Source organism: Anser brachyrhynchus (genome assembly GCF_964034855.1).
Source record: "Anser brachyrhynchus genome assembly, chromosome: 9".
Classification (NCBI taxonomy): domain Eukaryota; kingdom Metazoa; phylum Chordata; class Aves; order Anseriformes; family Anatidae; genus Anser; species Anser brachyrhynchus.
In genome coordinates, this window is record NC_137703.1 from 14,544,172 (window position 1) to 14,565,502 (window position 21,331).

The 21,331-nt window shown below is 39.3% G+C and overlaps 1 protein-coding gene across 4 annotated transcripts in view; it reads left to right on the plus strand.

Annotated features, from left to right (window-relative positions):
- The first annotated feature begins 3,764 nt into the window (after positions 1-3,764).
- ARHGEF4 (Rho guanine nucleotide exchange factor 4) overlaps positions 3,765-21,331 on the plus strand; it is a 213,396-nt gene continuing 195,829 nt past the window's right edge. The window contains exons 1-2 of one of the 4 annotated variants that reach the window (XM_080604822.1): positions 3,765-4,267; positions 17,645-17,680. In XM_080604822.1, the coding sequence (XP_080460948.1) occupies positions 4,052-4,267; positions 17,645-17,680 (252 nt within the window). In that variant the 5' untranslated portion in view covers positions 3,765-4,051. Of the gene's footprint in view, positions 4,268-17,644; positions 17,681-21,331 lie in introns of those variants that run through there. The other 3 variants (XM_080604826.1, XM_080604825.1, XM_080604828.1) reach the window with 3 other exon arrangements.

Here is a 21,331-nt window from a genome sequence, read left to right on the forward strand (position 1 = left end):
ATCACAACAGTTTGGAGTAAGACATGCAACAAATCTTTTGTTTTTAGCAAAAGGCAGTGAAAAGGGCAGTGAAGAGGATAGCTTTCCGGTAGGTTAGCTCCATCCTTTCTCCTTAAGGCATGTTAAGTTTCCTTAATGAAAGGGTAGAGAGGACAAGACTGGAGGATGGCTGGTCCCAGAATCTGTTAAGAGTCAAGGGTTATTACTCCCACCCTATTCATAGTCAAGTAATTTATAAGGAACTAGGACTCTCATTTTAAACAGATTTCTAACCATCAGAACCCTGGAGAAAATTTTGGGAATAAACATAAAATGCTCTGAAATATGGATGCAAGAAACTCTCTTCTGGTGGTAGGTGGAGAGTGGGAAGCCTTACTCTCCCAATGCTGAAGCTTGGTTTGTAATTGATAGGTACCTGGTCACTGACTCTGGATGGGAAAGGGCAATATTCTGGTGTTTAGTAAAGAAGTGAAATCTCCATCTGTTTCAGATCTTGAGTTGTCTCATCCTGGAAGGATTTACTCCTGTCTTTCCCTGTACACCTACCACAGCAATTAAATCAAAAGCTTCTTCTGTTTTTTTTGAACAAACAAACAAAGCTAAACAGTAGAAAATGACCATTGTGCTGTCATCTAGTAAGTAGAGGTAGCATGATTTAACCAGTTATTTTTTGTAAACGTTCTAGGTACCATTAATATTAGTGCCAGCTTACAAGTATCTTTACTACTGTCACTGCTAGAACTAAGTCTGATAAAAGAAGTAATCAGTCATGATAGGAATGAAACGAGCTATACATCATTTCAGGATTTTACTTATATAGATTGTCAACATTTTGTAGGAGTTTAAAATGCTCTTTATTGCCATTTCAGTGGACCATTCGACTGTGCATTACTAGAGCCCGTGACCATCAATTGCTCACCTAAAACCTGATTATATCAGCTACATACAAATTTACACTACTTAACTTATGTATATACTCAGATTGTACTTTGTATGCAACTAGATACTTGACAGAACCTCTCTGAACTGGAGCTTTAATTTGATACACAACGACAGGATACCTGTTTTAGCTATATAAGCCGTCCGGGAAAATATCAGGGTTGAGCAGTCTTATTGTTTAAGTCAAGGTTAACTGCATTCCTGGGGCTTTAAGTTCAGTTAGATAAAGTTGTTGGAGCCTTTGAGCTAAGAGTCTCCATGCTTCAGAAAGGCATCAATGTAGAATCTGGCAAGCAAAGAGTGAGATTTAAACAGCTCCATTCACTCATTGTATGAGATCAGTTTATCACACCACCTAATTTAAGTCATCACAGTAGTGTTGCCAATATGTCCCTTCCTAACTGGAACAGCTTCTCAACTGCCTTATGTCTCATTACCTTGTCTCTGTAAATTCTCTGTCATTACCTGGTATTTTAATTCATTAGCTCCTAGCTGCTTGCCCTTCAAAAATCCCATTCCTCTGAAATTTCTTGTCTTCCTCTATACAGCCCCTAGTTACTTTTGAGGATGGACTTGGAATAATTGTGATGTCAAACACTGTTCACCTCTTAAATACCTCAGAGCTACTTAATGTTATTAACAGGTCAGGGATGGATTGTCTAAGCATACCAGCAAAATACTGATTTGAAGAATATCAGCTACTTTCTGATTCCAGTTTGCAGAAAGTCTTCTTACAATATGCTTAGAAACACATGGAAAAATAAGGTGGAGGGGAGGGTAATTGAAATAAAAACAGTTTTTATTTTTTAAATCTTGGGATTGGGAAGCTAGTCTTCCTATCTAGAGCTCTTGTAAGCAGCTGTACTTCAGACTGGGCAGAACTGAACAGGGAACTGGAAGCTGGATATGGAAGCTGGATATGACCTGCCAGGAACTTACATGCACCCTTCTGGAGTGTAACACCATGCTTCTGCTTTGATTCATTTTTAATTTTAAAAACAAATCTGCATCCACCATTGTAATTTCAAGCTCAGTTGGCAGTGTGTGCTGAAATTTGGAAGCTAGCTTAACTATTTGCTTCTTGACATTTCTTTGGTTTGACTTCTTTCCTGTCATATTCTGTCAAGCGTGCCTTAACTACGTGTGAAATTGGCAGCAGTGGAGATACAGGCTTTTGGCATGACCACAATTACTTTCAAACAAAGATAATAGACTATTCACCTCTAGAGACAAGCAAGCAAGCAAAGTTGTGAAACTTTCCTCTACATGAACTAGTTTGCTCTCACAATCAGGAGAGAGGAGTGCTAGCTTGCTGTGCAGAGAAGACTACCACAAAGGCTGTGGTGGCTGCCTGCTGACATCTGTAGCTCCATGAGCAGTACCCCAAGCAGATGCAGGTAGGAAAAGATAGGGACTGCTGTTGAGGATATTTCAAATGTTGTGTTATATCTGAGTGAGCATCATGTGGGAATTGCAGGCACATGTTGTTGGCAGCGTAGGGATATGGCCAGGAGGGGTGAACGCTGGGATGCTATCCAACTCCTCGTGGTTGCTAGAACCAGCTTGCCTTCAACATCTGTACTGCGGGAGTAGAAATGGTGTTCTGCATTGTAACCGCAAGCAATCACAGCAAGGTTTGGCTCCGGAATTCAGTGCATTTTCTCTTTCTCAGATTGGTGTGAATATGAAAAGAAAGGGAAATAGTGGCAGCTGAACCCATCAGGGGAACCAGGTGAGCTGGATACCTCACAGAATGTCTCAGACAGAAGAAATGTGTTAGGTTTTCTGCATTTCATTTGCCATTCATTATGGACACACTGTATATGGGTGTGTAGTAACTGTCTTTACCTTTTATATTCTGAAACACCCATTCTAATGTTAAAACAATGTAAAAATCACAGGTAGTCCTGTAAAAATAATTGAGATTAGATTAAGGTTGTATTTAATATGATTGAAGGCTATAAAATTTGTTATTAAGTATTAATAATTGCTATGTCTGTTGCTTAGGAATGGTTCAAGGCAATGGAAGCTTTGGGTATCTGATCTTCAATATGTTAGAGGGCTATGTTCCTAGATACCAGGGCACTTGACTAGTTTTTCTGCAAACCACAATGATTTCTTCCTTTATTTGAACAGTGCTCTCACAGTGCCAAAAAAAAAAAAAAAAAAGTTGGCAGAAAGTATAGTTTGCTACATGAAATTATCTGGAAAATTAACGTTGATTAAAATGAAGTACTTAGTTGTTGATGCTGTTGAATTCTCAAAACTGATACAATTAAGCTGAAACCTTTAGATCTTTTCTATCCATCACCAAGAGTAGGCTAGAATTGTTCTTAACATACAAATTCGAGCTGCCACAAAGCACAAATGAGCTGCTTAATGTTTAGCTAAAAAGTTGCTTAGTTGATCTCTTGCATATTTTCTTCATATTTTGGCCTTTGGAAGGGCTATTTGTTATTTCAAAATGTCTTGGCCATGGTATATCTGCAAGACCTCATTTATCCTTTTGAAATTTCTAGCCTTCACAAGCTTGGCATCTACAGCATCACAAACAATGAACTACTGTGACCAGAAGTCTCTAGAATTAAAAAAAAAGAAAGAAAGAAAACCCTCCTCCGTAAGAACTTTTTTTTTTTTAAACAGAATTGGAATTTGTTGTGCACATTTTTTTTTTGTCACAGTTGGCAAAAAAACCAAACCAAAACAAACGAAAAAAACAAACAGATTTTTCATCTTCCCCCCCTCCCATCCCAAATGAATGAGGAAGTACTGGTGCTACGGACTTGCTCTTTAAATAAATGGAATCTTTCTTTTTTCTCTTGGCAACAGCAGGAGTATTCTTGTGCTGTATGACAAGGCTAGCTGGTGCTATATTTATCTTGCAGCTGTATGCAGGCTTGCAGGAGACTGTTCAGTAAGAGAAAGGCAAAGAGTCAATGCAGTGTAAAGAAACTTTGTTCTACCATAAGCTAACTTTTTGGATTGGCTTAAAGACAGGGCTACATAGTTTCAGAGGAGTGAGGAATATTGTTACTGATAGGAGATAAAAACTTTACTGAGATGTCTCTGGAAAGATCAGGGCTTTGTTAGAAGGGGGAAAAACATTCATAAAATGGAATTCAATAAATGTTTGGGTGCATCAGCAGCAGCAGAAGAAGGAAGAACAGAGGGTGGGGACGATGATATTAACAATGCTGGCAGTAGTGTTGTCCATGAAGAGCTGGATTTGGTACAAATGTACCTTACCTGTTTGCCTGAAAGATACATGAAAGCAAAATTCACCGGGGCAGCATACTTGATGTGCTGGTTATTGCTGAAACTGTACAAGGTAAGAGATTTTAGTGCAAATGCATGATATTTTAGTTAACTGTGTATGTGCTTAAAAGGCAAATTTAGCAAAGTCTCTGCTAAAGTATTTGATAGTTTGTTAATATGAACCATACAGTTTTGACAACTGTACCACACAGTTGTCTTCACTCTTTATTGTAAAAGAAGCACTGTAATTATTGATGCTGTACCCAGAAATAGGTCATCCAACAAGGGAAAACTTGTAGGGACTACTAGTGGAGTAGTATACAAAGCAATACACTAGTAACTGCTAACCAGGTTATCTCTATATTCTGTTACTTACTTGCAAAGGATTTGGTATTAATTTAGCTTATTTTCTAAGTGCATTTTTCTAAGTGTAAATTTCTTGTGGTGATCTTCATTGGCTTATATTCATCTCTTGTTTTGAATAAGCAACAGAACGTATTTCAGGCCCGAAAATGTAAGCATTATAAAAGTCAAAAAATGGGGGTTTGGAATATTTTGTCAATTATAGTGGGGAATTAGTGTAGAGGCTGTGGTGGGACTTATTTTAAATGTGATCTGAGCACATCTAATTAAAATGCTTTTGCTTAATGTGTTACTCACTAAGGAAAAAATAAGGCATCAAACCAATTATAAGTGCTATAGTTCAGGCCATTTCACTTTGCAGAAAGCTGCTTGGATTTGCAGACCTACGTATGAAACATTCGGTCCTACCCACGTGATTGGTTTAAGGTTTTAGATTAAATCAGAGAAGGACTTTACACTTGAGCATAGCATGTTGGTGTTTTTATGTGTAGCAATGCTATATGAATAAATTTGGAATGTGTATTATTTCTTCCTTTGTCTTCTGTATTGTTGCATTGAAGACTTACTGTTGTAAGTATTTAGTCAATGGGAAGATCACCAGATAGGCCAAAATAAATGTCAAAGCAGTGTTTCCTTTTTTTTTTTTCTTTCTTTTTTTTTTTTTTTCAGAAGTATGTGGCAGACAGGAAATACATGATGATGATGTGACATAGACCACAGGTGTGGGACCACATAGTGCCTCAGCAGCAGCAAACCCTCTCCTACAGGCTCCTTTACATGTGTGTCAGTAGCTGCATCATTTTTTTCCAGCATAGCTATGCAAAACTGTTACAAAATGTAAACTGACCAGTGCTAACAGTTTTATCTGTTAGATTGTTAGATAGCTTTGCTTCCATATGTATTCCATATTTGTAGTGGCTGTGCCTGTTGGTAGGGTTTACCACGTGGTGCCAATTCCTTGCTTTAGGGGGCAGATACAGACACTTTTCTGCACTTGACTTTTCCTTGTAATTTTTCTGCTTGCTTATTGCAGGCATCTTTTGTGAGATTGACTGAAAGGGGTAGGAACCCATCGGGTTATATAGTGGTGGGAGAATGAATAGCCCCCAGGGCAGATGCCAGAGCAACAAGTCAGCGCCATCATGTGGGCAGATACCCAATGCTGGGGAAATGCAGGTGCTGTCCAGGTGTTTTGGCAGAATGCTGATCCTGGGAGGGGAAGGCTGCCCCTTGTCTGGAAAGTTGCTAATTTATTTGGTTGTATTTGTTGTGGCGTGACCCCTTTGCAACCAGACATTTGAATATGTAGGTTTTAAGAGCCATAACTCTGTTGCAGAATGAGACAAAGCTAGTGGGCTTACATCCAGTGGTCGATCTGGGTGCATACGGCAAGTTTAATACCTTGGACTCATTGCCAGTGCATAGATTTTTTGGGCATTAATCATGATATGTGCAAAAAACTTTGAGTGGCATGCATACAATAGTCTTGTGTGCATGCTATCCATTAGTACAAATGGTTGTTTTTACACCTGACAAGTGGCAAACAAAATGTGTAGCATTGGACCAATGGGGTAAAAGTTAGTGCTTGATGCAAGGAAAAGCATGAAATGTCAATACCATGCAGGGAAGCAGGAATGGACAATCTAGCCAAGGAAGCCTGATGTCCATTCACCTCCCTTCTTCATGTAAGCCTGTAACTACACAAAGATCTCCATGTGGACTGAGCTGTAAATTACACAGTGTCACTTAGTACTTTGTACAGATGCTTATGGCTGGAGTTTTCTATGGTTGCTCCATCACTGAGAGGATATTATTTTGTAAATAACAGGAAGTGTTATTAAAACACACAAGCTAGCAAAGATGCTCCTGCCTGCGATTGTATCTGCCTGCATGTAACATTAAATTTGCACAGTGCATATTAGTCCTTCAGTTCAGGAAGAAACAATTCATACTGCGTGAAAGAGTGAGGAGAGCTTCTGTTAAAATCACAAGCTTTTTCAGAAAGCTTTCTGAGAGCCTTAAAATGCCCTGACTAAGCTGAGAGGATAACTAAACTTCTTTATTATAGCAACATTTAGTTCATTAATGCTTCTTTCTTGCTGAGCTTTCTTAAAGACTGCTCAGATTTGAGACCCCATTTTCTTATTTCCTGATGCTCTTCCATGACTTCAGTCTCTTCCAAGTCCTAGCTGACATTAAAGGAGTGCGTTATTTTCTCCTTCCCACTCATAAGAAGCAGCACAGTGTTCTGTAGCTTAGAAGGGTCCAGCAAGCCTGCCCCAAGGTGAGGCCGGCAGGCGTGAAATGGTGCTGTTGTGTACAGAGGCACCTTCATTTCATGGCCTGTCTACATCCCCTGCACATCAAAACCAACACAGTTCTTGGCTACACACAGGGCTCTGTGTGCTCATGGCCTGGAAATATATCGGGGCTGCCTATGACTTGTTATCAGTGCTATCCCCGAAGGGGAAATAGAATTGTGTGGCCTGTCTTGTGGTGTAAGTGGTGGAGGGAGCCACACAGCCCGCTCAGTCTTCTGCAGACTTCCACCTGGGAAACCTCTCTCTCACGTGTCTGAAGGTAGGCTTCGAATCACCACAATTTGTGAGGATGAGAGAGACAACTTGAATCTTTCTAAATGTTCCATACGCCACAAAGATTATTCTTTCATCCCTTCAGCTGGTTCTCCTTTTCAAGCCCCATTTATGAACACTGAAGTATTGTAAAGAAGGAATTCCTATGCACTGATTTATAGATGCCCATGAACAAATGTACCCTTTTGCTTCTATCCAAAGATGCATTTGGCTAGACAGCACAGCTTGTCGATAGGTGGGGCCTTTCTAATTTCCCAGATACTATCAAAATTAGTTGTTCTCAAGATATCTTACAAAATGGTGAGGTTCTCCTCTTGGGCTGCAGGTTTTGCAACTAGTAGTCCGAATTGTAATGAAATCTCTTGGATCTGTAAGGTTGAGTTGAAAACCTTGTGAGAGCCGGTCTGGTGCTGGATCTCAGACTTGAGCAGTGCTTCCCTCACATTGTAATTGCATTTGTTGCTGTTGCACAGGGGTAGACTTCGATTATTTTGGAACAAATTTTCTTGTTTCAAACTGCATGAGTGTGCACACAAATTGGTGTCTGTTTTCGCACTTGCTAAGCACAGTCTGTCTTCATTGTGCATCCTTTGCATCATAAATAATCCCTTCATTTTCCAGTTCTTGCCTGCTTACTGTATTATGTCCAGAGGTACTTGCTCACAAAGAAGCAAACAGCTTTAGAAACTTTAGAAAAGTTTTAGAAACAAATGATTAAATTGGCACAGTCCCCTGTGGGCAATTCCCTTGTTGTATATAATGGTTTATATTGGTTTAAATAAGCTGATTCCTTTCTAGCTTAAATTAAATGAAATAGCCAAAATAATCAGTTCTGAAACACTAAGACAAAAAGAAGGTAGTCACAAAGGAGGGGGATGGATGTCCTGTTCTATTCAGAATTCAGGTCAGAATTTTTTCAAAACCTCAAAATAAAAGCAGGCTTTAATTCAGATTTAACATAACTTTAGTTTCTGTTTCAACAATTCAGTAACATCTAGTACCCCTGTATATCAAAACCAGTTGATTAATTCACGTGATATCCGTGTTAATTATTATACCTTAAGTATTTCCTGTCAGCTCAGCTGGTGTTCCTTAACAGTCCAAAATCTATATAAAAGGCAAAATAAATGGTGAGGCAGATCTGTAATCAAATTTCTTGTCTGGATGCATCCTTTTGTGTTCGTGATACTAAGGAGCTTCCAATTACTGTTGCTGCGTAACAACTTGAACACTATGAACTTTGACAGGTTACATGAACCTGCCAGAAGGAATCCCAAATGAAAGATAGGAGTGCTTAAATCACTGTCCTGTGGTTTAAAGCATAAGGGCTTAATTCTCAGCTGTACAATGGATTAATTACTCTGCAATCGTAGTCTCACTGCCCATGGCTCAGCTCATTGCCTGTCAAGGGGAAAACAAATTTGTTGAATTTTTTTAGTTTGACTTTTAGTTCAGGTTATAAACATTGTAGGCCTGGATTATCTTTCTGTATGTCTGTGGCACTGTTAAAGGCAGCCTGTTCAAGAATATGGGATGAATCCCTTTCGAGAAGTAAGAGCAGTCTGGTTTTCCAATACTGTGAATAAATCCTCTAACCATTAGGCTTTGATCACAAGGAGGTTTGGTGGCACTACCTGCATTCGTTTGCCTTCCATTTGAGGGGGAAAAAAAAAAAAAGGATGCAGATAGAAAGTTCTAGTCTTTTGTTATTTGCTGACTTCTAAAAGATCTTCAGTGAAATTGTGGCCCCTTTTGGAGTAGTCAGTTATGTATCGTATACCTTATTTCTCATCCCAGGATCTACACACAGCAGACTGGAAGCTAGAGATGTAGGTGATTTCTTGAGGAGAGAGGTCTGTCTGTGGATTCCAAATAACAACCCCTAAGAAAGCTGTCTAGTGAAGGGGGAAAGGGACTTCAGATTGATCTTCTCTTCACTATTTTATACTGATTAGATAAAATTGTTGCCTGCTGTTACTCTCTCTTTAACACTCTCCATGTACTCTGCCGAGAACACTTATTGTATGTTTTAAGAAAAACAGGAAGTTGGCTCTGGAAAACCCAGTTTGAGGTTCTTTTTTTCTTTTTTTCTTTTTTTTCTATTTCTTTTTCTATTTCTTTTTCTATTTCTTTTTCTTTTTCTTTTTCTTTTTCTTTTTCTTTTTCTTTTTCTTTTTCTTTTTCTTTTTCTTTTTCTTTTTCTTTTTCTTTTTCTTTTTCTTTTTCTTTTTCTTTTTCTTTTTCTTTTTCTTTTTCTTTTTCTTTTTCTTTTTCTTTTTCTTTTTCTTTTTCTTTTTCTTTTTCTTTTTCTTTTTCTTTTTCTTTTTCTTTTTCTTTTTCTTTTTCTTTTTCTTTTTCTTTTTCTTTTTCTTTTTCTTTTTCTTTTTCTTTTTCTTTTTCTTTTTCTTTTTCTTTTTCTTTTTCTTTTTCTTTTTCTTTTTCTTTTTCTTTTTCTTTTTCTTTTTCTTTTTCTTTTTCTTTTTCTTTTTCTTTTTCTAAATATATTTTCTTAATTTGGTCCAAATGTAGCTTACTCAGGTCACAGAAAGCTTTTGGCAGAGCAGGGAGCTGAATCTTGATCTACAGAATGCGAGACAAGGGCTTAGCCAGTGGACCGTGTTTCCTGCCCTGTCCTGGTAGGTTGCATTCTGATATCAAAAAATGAAAACACTGCAGTGGGACCTGGCTGAGGCCCTTCATAGTTATTTTCCAACTGTTTTAACATAAGTGTTTGTTGGAAACAGTAAGATTTTTTTTTAGTTATTTCATGGGTTTACATGATCTTGCTGTGTCTGTAACTGCTTTAACTCTTGAATAGTGGCCAATTTCAGCAAAATTTGAGTGAGGTAGAAGCTGCAGAGTTCATATCAGGGATGCAGAAGTAGGTAGGCAGGGATTGGAAGCAGAGATTTAGCTAATGCCCCTCCTGAGGGAAAGGTAAACGATTCCATCTCCACTGTGGAGAACTGCAGATCCCTAGAAAACCAGACTGTGTTGGTTCAGCTGCTTGCAGAAATATGTGTTTTCCCTGTAAAATGTTTTTTATTTGGCTGTTAATGGAACTCCACTGAAGCTTACTGTTAGCCTTCAGCCCTTGGAGTGAAAGCCAAGTGTTTTAAGAAGTGCAACTTGAGACAGCTGAAGAGGGATATATTTCAGGAAGCCCTAAACATTCTCTCTGACCCCCTTGAAATGCTGGATTGTTAAGCTCTCTCAGAGGTGAGAATGCTCAATCTTCTTTTGCTTATTTGATCAAAATTGCCAATATTTTATTTAGGGTCACAGGCTGTTAAGGTGAGCAGTCTGATCAGATACACTCTTAACTCATAAAACATCATGAGTAGTTCTATGGGACTTATTCTGTTCAAGGTAAAAATTTCTAACCTTATTTGATGCAGTTTTTCTTTCATTTATGCCCAAATATTCTGGGTTCATTTGGGCTAGAAATATTAAAACGGCCTGTCTTATCCTGAAATGGTATGTGCAGTGCTGGGTGGGACCTAGTGCTGTAGAAAGACAAAGCAATGAAAATGGAAAACAGCGGAGGAACCCATGGCAGGGGGGTTAGAACTGAATGATCTTTGAGGTCCCTATCAACCCAAGCCATTCTATGAAAATTTTCTTGCTCAATAATTACTTTCTAATTATGTAAGAAAAAATGACTGAAATCCAGAGTGTCTAGTACAGTACACTAGGCGGACTGAGTACCTGTAAATAGATGACTGAGAACAAGTGATTTCTTCCTGTGCATGCTGAAATACTTTAAGCTCTTCCTAGAAAGTTTCTCATGATTACAGTCATCTAAGAAGGTGCTGTGTTTTTTTCTCTCCTCCTGGTATTTTCTGCCAGAATAAAAGCAGAGCTGGTATTGGACAAAACAAAACAAAAAAGGCTTCAAGTACGGTGCTCCAAATGCACTATTATAAATTTACAGAACTGGATGAAAATTGGCAAAGATTGCAGAATTGGAGGTGTGACAACTGCACAATAAAAGCAAACCCTGAACGAGATGTTGCCAGATAGCACAATATCTAGGTAACCACAAAAATGCTTGGGCAGGACAGCATTAAAAGTTAGCTAGATCACTCTACCATTTTGTAACAAGGAGCAAAATCAAATTTGAACATCTAAATATCAGCAAATGTATCCTTTCCACACACTCGTCTCTGATTTATTTGGAAACTTGCATTTGCGCTGAGGAAGAATGTGTCTCAGTGTGGAAAAGCTCCTTTTTTAAGGCTATATGACCTTCAAACACACTTCCCCACTTCTTGTAAAAATAATGTACACTAATACGGATAATTTAAAACAAAACAACAACAACCAACCAAACAAACAAATACAAGCTGTCCCTTTGCTTTGAGTTTTAATAGATATGTCCATTTTTTTCCTTGTAAAAAAACAGGTTTTACTCTCCTTTAAGTCTCAGCTTTGTTTTGGATGGAATCAGTGAATTTATTCATAGATTAGAGAAAATTGTGTAATTTTGATTGTGATCACTACATGTGGACCATCATTTTGATTCTAGAAAAAGAAAAGAATGGGATAAACCTTAGTAACTTCTTGTGCAGGAGATGTGATTGTAGTGTTGGTGTTCAGAGAACTTCCTGGTAACAGAGGAATCGAGACAGTAACATTTCTTAGTATGGGTGCAAACTCTGGGCAGAAAGGCAGGTTCACAGGCAGATTTCCAAGAGGTGTCTGTCTAGGTTTACCACTCCAAATTCTCCTGTCGACACTCTGCCAGAGGATACTGCCACTGCTGCAGGGGCAATGTAGTAGGATGTGAATCTGCCACCTGAACCAGTTTCTAGCATCGCTGCTTTCTTTAACCATTACAGCTAACTCTCTGTGTTAATGTAAGTGAAACTCTCTAAATCAAACAAGGTCAGTATTGCATCCACTTATATTGTACAGGTGATATGAATCTGTCACTTGGACATCATCTGGAAAAATGGGATAGTATGTTGTGTTGCAATCTTAGCTAATAATATCTTACATATTGCTTAGTAACACACTATGATGGCATTGCATGAGACACCGAACAGCATAAAAGGTACAGCTTTATTTACAGCTCCTTCTGTATTTACTTTATCTTCTCCTTGTAATTGTATGTGATATTATTCTTCAGAAAGGAATATAAATGCCCTGCATTAATTACACAAGAGAGAATGTCATAGTCTTTGTTCTACTTCTTGTCTGTATTTTCCTGCGGAAATAAAAAAAAAAAAAGAATGCAGAAAAAAACCATCTCCTAGTATTTGGAAACATTCGAAAATATTTCTTTGCTGCCAAAGCAGACAGATAGTTTTTGTGTGCAGGCAGAAAGTTATGGGGTGGGGCAGGCAAAAGGGATTAATACTGTTTCCATATTTTTTTTTCTTTTTTTAAGGGGTATTATTTGCTATAATCCTATTAGCAAAATGAGTAACCCCAGTGCAGTGCGGTAGCCAGTCTCTCCCTGCCTAAAAAGAGAGCAGGCCCTTAAGGTGTGGTGAGAAACGTGGGGGAGATAGACTGGAATGTGAAGTAAATATTATTAATGGCAATACTCGGGAGAAAATAGCTTTCATAATGTTGGCAGTAAAAGTTTTCAAACTGGAATTTTTTCCCTGAAAGTCCCAACTCCTGGAAGCAAGTAACTGAATGGGGGTCTTTTTTAAAAAAAAAACACACAAAGTGTTATAACTGCAGAGGAAAACTGAAATATTAGTTTACAATGGAAAGTTATCAAGCTATGAATATTTCATGCTTGGAAATGTCAGTCATCTTGCAAGTGTTTTAGAGCTTGGATTGGCTTGTAACAAATGCTGATTGTAATAGCTGCTGGATTGACTTTTGTGCTTTGCTTAGCCCAGATAAAAATTGTAAATGGCATAAGTACTGCAAGTGTTCATTTGAAAAGTGCAGCCTTTCATTTCCCAGCCCACGTAAATAACCAGCTAGGATGCCCAGCAGTGAGTGTAGGGGGACTGACATCAGCAAAATGCATTGGAAGCATGGAAAAGCTTCCTAGGAAAAAAAAAAAAAAAAGAAAAGAAAAAAAAAGAACTTAAGTTGCTGCTGGAAACAGGCAAAGGCTGCACTAAAGACATCCTGGGAACTTTGGCAGTCATAAATGGTAGAATGTTTCACATTGTCCAGAAGTCCTGGATACACCACTCTCTCCTGGGGAGAGGACAGCTGCCTGTTGAATCGCCCCTTTTTCCTACGGCACACCAGTGCACTTCAGAAAATGTCCTGGCTTTGGTACCTCTTTGTTAGAGAGGTACAGGAGACAGCACGTAGAAAAAAACAATAAAATAAAGTGATCTCAATGTGATCTCAATGTGATCTCATGACATTTCTGATCTTGCTGAAACTAGGGCTCTGCATACATCTTGTTTTTTGTGGACATGTGCTCAATTTCATCCAGCTTTCTTCAAGGTATCTGCCAGCCCAGGCACCTCTGACTTGCTTGTCATGTGTCTGGAGATCCTGTTGGGAGTGATGTTTGCTTGTGTTGGAGACCACTTACGTGGATCCGCAGGGACACAGCAGCCTGGCTGGAACCAGTGTGTGTGCAAACCCTGCTCTCCAGAGCCCTGCACTGGTGGTCCACACACATCCCAACAGCACTATATTACTGGATGTGCTCAAACCAGCTTTACGCGTCCAGTATGGTAGATTTCATTCTTTCCGGACTGAGAAATTTGCACAACACTCTGTGAAAGCACTAAAGATCTCTATTCATTCCTGTTTCTGATTGAAGCTTCCTATAGGGCTTTGGCGAAACACTTCATCTCTGTGTCAGCTCTTTATCTTAGAGGAAATACTGGCATATTCTCACCAGGAAGTATATAGCTTTTCTGGAGAAAGGATGTTGGCTTGCTGGCTAGCAAGTCTCCAGTTTGGGAAGTGGCCGGTAACTATCACTGCAGTATAGACAAATAGAAGATAAAGAGGAGGATTACTTGTTAGCTGGATAGAAAAAAACTGAAATTTGAATGACATCTACAACTTGTAGGTTAAAAAGTGTCAAAAGTTATTGGAATATTTGGGGTTTTCAGGTTTATTTTAGAGCTGTATAATAAAAAATGGTAGAACATTCTAAGAAGCTTTCACAACTGTCTTTGGCTTTTAAAGTTTTTTTAATTTTCACACTATCAGTGAAATCTGAGTAAACGGACCTTTGAAATGGTTCAATACTGCCACACGATTTTTGGAACGCCACTAAGCATGTGTTATCATTACTTACCTAACTAAGCTTTTTGGGATGGAGGGAGTGAAAAAAATATGCATAACCTACTGTGTTTCTGTACCTGTTGATCTTTCTCGTCGTAAAGAACATAGTTTCTGTGAAGCTGATGAGTGAACGGAGTCCTTAGACATATAGGAAAAATATCTGGGAAAATATGTATAAGGAATGGGGTTTGGGATCACTGTTTAGAACAGAATACCATTTTTCTTTAAGGTATCAGCATTGACAAAATTTCAAGAAAAAAAAAAAAGCAAAACCTTCAACTTGAGAGCTTTATTTTGCTTTTTCATTTCCAATGCAAAGTTCAGGGCAAGTGCAGTAAAGTTTGTGAACCCTTCAGCAGCAGCTGGATAGGTTTCAAACAAGCCTGAAATGGTATATGGTTTTGGGTGCAAATCCCGATGGTTTTGATCCCGAGCCACTTGAAACACAGCACTTTTGGCTGTGTGCAACTTTGTATTTCAGTCTTCATTGCAGTCCAGACCCAGAGCTGCCCAGAATTAATCTTCTGCTTAAAGCCCTGTGAGCGGAGCCTGCTGTGCTCCTCGCTGCCTTACCACTTGCAGAATACATCCACAGTTGAGCTGGATGGCCACCGAGGACACATCCATACGTCTAAACATTGACGCTGATGAGGCGATGTGTGGGCCTCATCCAGCTTTCCACGGGTAGTTTTATTCAGAACTCACCCTTGGTGCTGCACTAAGGCTGGGGAGAAAGGTCTAGGACAGACTGAGCTGCTTCCAGATGGTGTGCATTGAACTCTTCCTAAGCATTGCTTCTGATTTAATTAATCAAAAGGAATTTTCAAGGTGTTAATCCCTTACATGCTTTCTGGCCCTATGGGAGTAGATTTCTCCACATATGTCTGACAAGTTTCTCAGTTCTGCTCTGTGTAGTGTGTAGGGCCAGGGGAAGTTTCTTGAAGAAGCCACGTGTTGGCTCCTGCAGCTCTGAGATGTCTTTGTGCCAGCAGCCACAGTAAAGCCATGTGCCATGATGGCAGGGTTGCATCTTAGGTAACGCAAAGTGAGCAAATCACGGGCCTTTCTATGTAAAAGGCCTTGACATTTGTTGAGTTGAAGATCTAAACAAGATGTTATTAATTAATAATTATTAATATAATAATTATTCTAAATGATGGGAAGACTTTTACAAAAGCTGTTATGGAGTGACTTTTTTGCTGTAAAGTAGTAGTAATATATTATTATTTTACTACATTGGGTATCCTGCCTTATTTGTTACACCTGTATTGCACAGCTTTGAAACTCCAGCTGAGTAAACCTGCAGCTTTTCTGAATTTGCATGGGATAATTATGCCTTGGCTGGGAGGTTTCTGACATGGTAATTTTTGTTCACATCCTTTGCTGGCTTGCTTTCTTGTCTGTGAAGGGCAAGCCTGTAAATAAGATGACTGGGAAGTAAATGCAAGAACCTGTTAAGTCATAGCACTAGGATTAAGTCTACAGCTCTTCTGGCAAGGGCTTAAAACGATGTCATATAATCACTTCCTTCCGAGCCAGCTCCTGTTAGAGAATTCCTGGGATACGCTCTCTGCGTAGGATGCTAAACCCTGGGGCTCAAGTGAGGCAGTTTTTAGCTCTGCTTTTTTTTTTTATTATTTAATTTAATTTAATTTATTTATTTTATTTTATTTTTTGAAGTGGGGTTGCACAGCAATCTTTCAGATTGTTGTAAAACTATCCAAACACTGCTGCCTTGATGTATGCATTTTGAACATCTTTTGTTCTACACTCCACAAACAAATCTAGCATTAAAAACAATTTAACATTGTGAAGCACCACTTTTTAGTGTATTTCTACATAGGTCGCATTCTGTAATCTCTTTTCACTTTGTATAGTGCCTTTTACTAGTACTGTAACCCAAAGAATTACTTCTACTAAAGAACAGACAACGTGGGCTTGTGATTTTGCAGCAGAGCAGGCTGCATGTGCCTGCAGGTAATACAAGGGAAAATTTGCCACTAAAATCTGTGTTCTCACCAAACCTTGTCTTCATCCTACCTCTGTTTGCTCTTCTCTTCCCAGACCAATCTCAGCTTCTAGCTGTCAAATGCCTCCCTCCCCCCGCCCCATCTGGGTGTTGGTTAATCTAAAGATTTTTTCCAAGTTCTTTTCAAGCACAAATACTTCTAAAAAGGGCGTAGATTATACACATGAATCCAGAGGCATATTCTGAACCTGTGAAACCAAAGCTCTTACCAGAAGCACTATATTTCCACAAGGCTTTATTACATCCAAACTAAGAGTATTAGTGGGAGCATTAAATGTTTGCAGGATAACAGAATTTCTTCACAGAGGCAAAACAAATTGCACCATACACTGCCAATCACTCTAAACTAATCTGCAAAACATTAAAGAATTTAGGATTCACTTCTAATCTGACACTAGTTTTTTCTAATGCTGGTTCCAAATAAGGGAGTTATGCCTGACTTAAATCACTCCGAAATCAGGGAATAGTTGGGACATTTTGGGATGTTCCTGCATGAATCTGCTGACGTTTGTGTACTTTATGGTTATATAAAATTTGCCTCAGAGAGCTTCCAAACTGAACTTCTTGTGTTAGAAAAATTCTTCTGAGTGCCCATACAAACTGAGGTTTTGATGTGGTTGCACCGTGTAAACATGATTGTTCTTTTAGAGGGCTCATAATCTTAAAGAGAAAGGGTAAGTGAAAGGCTTATAACATGCAAACTAACTGGGATACTGCTGGGCAGGGACTCTAGTGTCTTTTTGTAGCGTGTGCGAACAAAGCCTCCACTCCTTCCTCTTACGCTGAGCTCCTCTCTAGGTAACTGCTCGACTTCCTTTTTCTAACTGCTGGCTTTTCCCCCTCTTCATTTAACCCACCCTCCCGGAGAGTCCTGAATACACAAAAAGCTTTTGCAATGTGCCCTGAAGCATGTATACTGATGAAGCACATACAATGTAATTATGGATAGCACAATGCAACATCATGAAGTGCCTTTATTTACAGCTTCTCTATCATGAGAGTATAATGAACAGATTCAGTAAGGAAATGCAAAAGCAGATGCCTTTGGCTGGCTCCTCTTGTTCTCTTTTTGGCAAAGACAGAGGGACGAGTCTACCCTGGGACAGCCCTGCTGAAGTCAGATGAGTTACACCAGGCAGGAACTGGAACTTTTTTCTTTTCTCCTTTTTCTTCTTCTTTTTTTAAAGAATGCAGTTGCCAGATCTCTTTCCCCTGACTGTCACAATTTCTCTTTCCACAGAAAGCCTGTGAGAAAAGACTCTCTGCTTCTGAAAAGGTAGGATAACCTTTTAGTCACTAATAGATAATTTGCTCAGCAGTAAACAGTGTGTACCTACCAATGCCTGTAATCAAAAAAATAATATCTAACTACGTATAGAAAAAAAAGAGATACTAAAATCCTAAAATCTAATTTTAGGGACAGGAATTTAGGAATCTAATTTAGGGACAGGAACAACAAAAAGCACTGTGAAAGGGTTGGAGTACTAACACACAGCTGTACTGCTCCAAGGGTATGAAATCTGCTTAGAGCTGGCCTAGGTATCGGCATATAGTATTGACTTAAAATGTATAAATATACCCTGCATGTGCTCAGGTGTAACACTGGACAGAGTTTCTAGGGGGTGTCTAAGGAAGCACCCTATTTCCTAGAAACTTTAGGGAAGAGGAACCTGTGGCAACTCGTAGGATCAGACATATTTGCAAGTGGTAATCTTTAAAACAAATTTATTAGGGCACACCTGGGAATGCACTTCATAGAACAGGGTAGTAACAGAAGTTACAAGGACTGCTGATGCTTTGTGCTTGCTAGTGCTGTGGCCATACTTCTTGTTTTTTTTCCTCTGCTGAGGGCCTGAATGGTGCCTCTCATATAAAACGTGCCATTTACAATTTGCCTTTTGCTGAGGCCTCCTTTGTGTTCACACAAGGCAGCTGGCAGGAGTGCTGACTCCCCAGAGCAGAGCCTTGCCAGCACTGGCTAATCAATATTCAGCAGATTCCACTGCTCATTACAGAGCCATTGATTATCTCTGGAAGGTTACTCCCCCTGTGTGAGTGTCATTTTTCAGTCTCTTCCCTTTACCCCCCTTCCCCCAAGCTCTCATGAGGACAGAGTACTGGGATGAAAATGAGGTTCCATTTCAGGATCTGAATAGCTTGTCCTCAGCTGTCAAAAGAGCCCTTGGAAAGTAGGTAATTTCCCCACTGCTGTGTTGGTTTTTGTTTGTTTGTTTTTAAATTTATTTATATCAGCTTTATACTTTTAATTTCTGGGACATATCTAATGATTGTAAGTTGTAGCATTTGTGGTGTTTGTTGTATTTGATGTAGGCAGGTTGTATTAGTTGAGACTTGGTCTCCGGTGATGACGGGAAAAACCCACATCTTTTACACAGCTGTAGCTAACCTTTCTGACCTCTGGCACTGCAGGGAAGAGACATGGATTCATATTCATGCTATTCACAAGCAAATGGACAGGGAGACTCATGGGGAGATAAAAACATAGTGCAAGCCCTCATCTGCTGACATGCTACACTCTGATTATACCCACATGCACTACACAGCAAATTCCCCGTCTCTAATGCAAGAGGAGAGGCCAGTGAGCAGGTTTGTGCGGGACAATACCTGTTCATTACCCTGCAGTCAGTCTTGCAAAAATCATAACTAGGTCTCTTTTTAAATGTGAATTGTCTACTTATGGGTGTATTAAGTCATCAGTGCAGCAGTAGAGAACTGAGAGATGAATATGCAAGTCTAAACATTTGAATTTATTCCAGGTGATAGAGTAGATGCCAGATATATGGACTGATACAAAAGACTTACTGGAACAATTGTTTTGAGTTCCTTACTTTGGTTGTAAATGTGGCATTAACAATCACAGCAGAGATTACATGTGAAAAGTCTGAGGTCTCAAAGGAGGGGAGCAGGCAGCTGGAGTTAAGATACAGATGGGACTCCTGTGGAGGAGAGCAGTTTTAACTGTAGATAAAAAACATAGCAGAACATAGACCGTGCCTTGCTGGTTAGCACCTTGCAGTAGTGCACCCTGGTGCATCTCAAAGAGAGGATTGTGGTTTGTCAGGTGCTGGTGATTTAGCTCCCGTCTCCCAGGGCGAGTTCAGAAGCCAGCTCGGTGACCATTGCCAGCAATCCTGTCCAGTCATTAGCACATACCAGAGAGATGATGACAGGGATTTGAAAAATGGCAAGCTGGCATTAACTGGGTTTTGTTTAGCCAGGGGGGCTTCCTGTCAACTCCCTGTCTTCCTGATGGAGACATGGGACACAATGGACCTGACTGACAGAGAAAGTTTGGTGAAGCATAAATCAGGAGTTACAGTGACAGTGGACAATGGAGAGAGAACTCAGCTGTCAGAGAGGGAGTTGTCCCTGGCATGGGAGAAGAGTGGCTCCCTATGCCATCCTGTTTGTCAGGAAGTGTTCTCTTTCCTGTTTCAGTTGTCAGCCCACTGGCATTTGTTAATGTTTTGGTAAATTTTTTGCAAAGAGGCTGTGTTGCTACTCAAGGGAAAGGATCCCTGAGATACGGTTTCGTAATAAGCTCAGAACAGATATCATTCTGAGCTTGCTTGTACATCCAATTTGGCTTTCACCTTTCTTTTACTCACCTAAGACGTATTCGAAGGATGAGGTGAAGGACTGATACTCTGCCTTGGCTGGAGAACATTACAAAGGAAATCTTAACAGAGAGCATACTGTTCCCATTCCTCTATTAGGCAGAACTCTTCCTGTCCCATATATACTGACATTAGCCTGTAGTAATCATGTCAATGAAAAGTCCTAGAGGGAAATACAGAACTGAATATATGTAGTGATTGCAGCAGATAAGTTAGCATGCTTGAACCAAACAGCTCACACTATTCACTAGCAAATCTATGTAAGCAACACAAACATCTGTCTTCTGTATCTCCTTCTCTTAGTGTTCATACCACCAGTGCTTTGGGGAGGTAGTAAGTTGTTAGGGATGCAAAGAGCTTTCAGGGATGCAGTGACAGCCAGTGGGTTAAAGAGCAGTAAGCTCTTCATGAAACACTATATGAAAAACCTCCAAAGAGATAGGAAATTCCCTGAAGCCATCTTACGTGTTTGGCAAGTGACATTCAACCAGAGTAGACTCACATTTTTCCATCAATTTTTTATTGTGCATATTATGCCTTCTAGCTGCAAAATGACATTTAAAGTATCAGAAAATAAAGATCTTATGAATAATGTGTTAAATATACTGCAATTTTGTAGAACAATGCAAATCCACACAGTTTCAGCTATAGACTCTCCTAATGTTCAATGAATGCAATAAAGTCTTCAGCACCATTGATTGTGTTTATAATCTGCTGATGGAATTTGTATCAGACATAATCAGATTCATTAGACCTCATTATCAGGAGGGACTTTGAATTTTAAGATATATTTGTCTTACAGAGAGACCTGAACTACCTGTCAGTACTGGCAGTTCACTTGGCTAGCTTTATCTCGACTAATACTGGGTAAACCTGTCTAGTCTAAATTCCTGGCTAAGCTTGTTCCAGTACAGTTTAGATATACTCCTTCAGGCCAAACTAAACTATTACCAGGATTTATATTAAAAGAAATGAAAAAAACCTACAGGAAATTACAATAAAAATCAATATAAAAAAACATGATTTGGTGTACATGCGAGACAGAAAAATGTCCTGTGCGTGTGTTTTATTGAATATGAGAAGTCTGCATTTGTTTTGAGCACGTTTTTAGTGGAGAAAGATTATGTACTCCTGTCTTGGCAGCAAACATGGAAGGAGAGTTGCAGAAATTGTGCAAACTGTGTGAAGTTTTTTTTTACGTCAGTTTGGTCGTGCAGTAAAAATAACTATAGGACTGACTTCCACAAATGGCAGGTGCAGAGTATAAGTTCTTGTATTTTCAGTGTGGC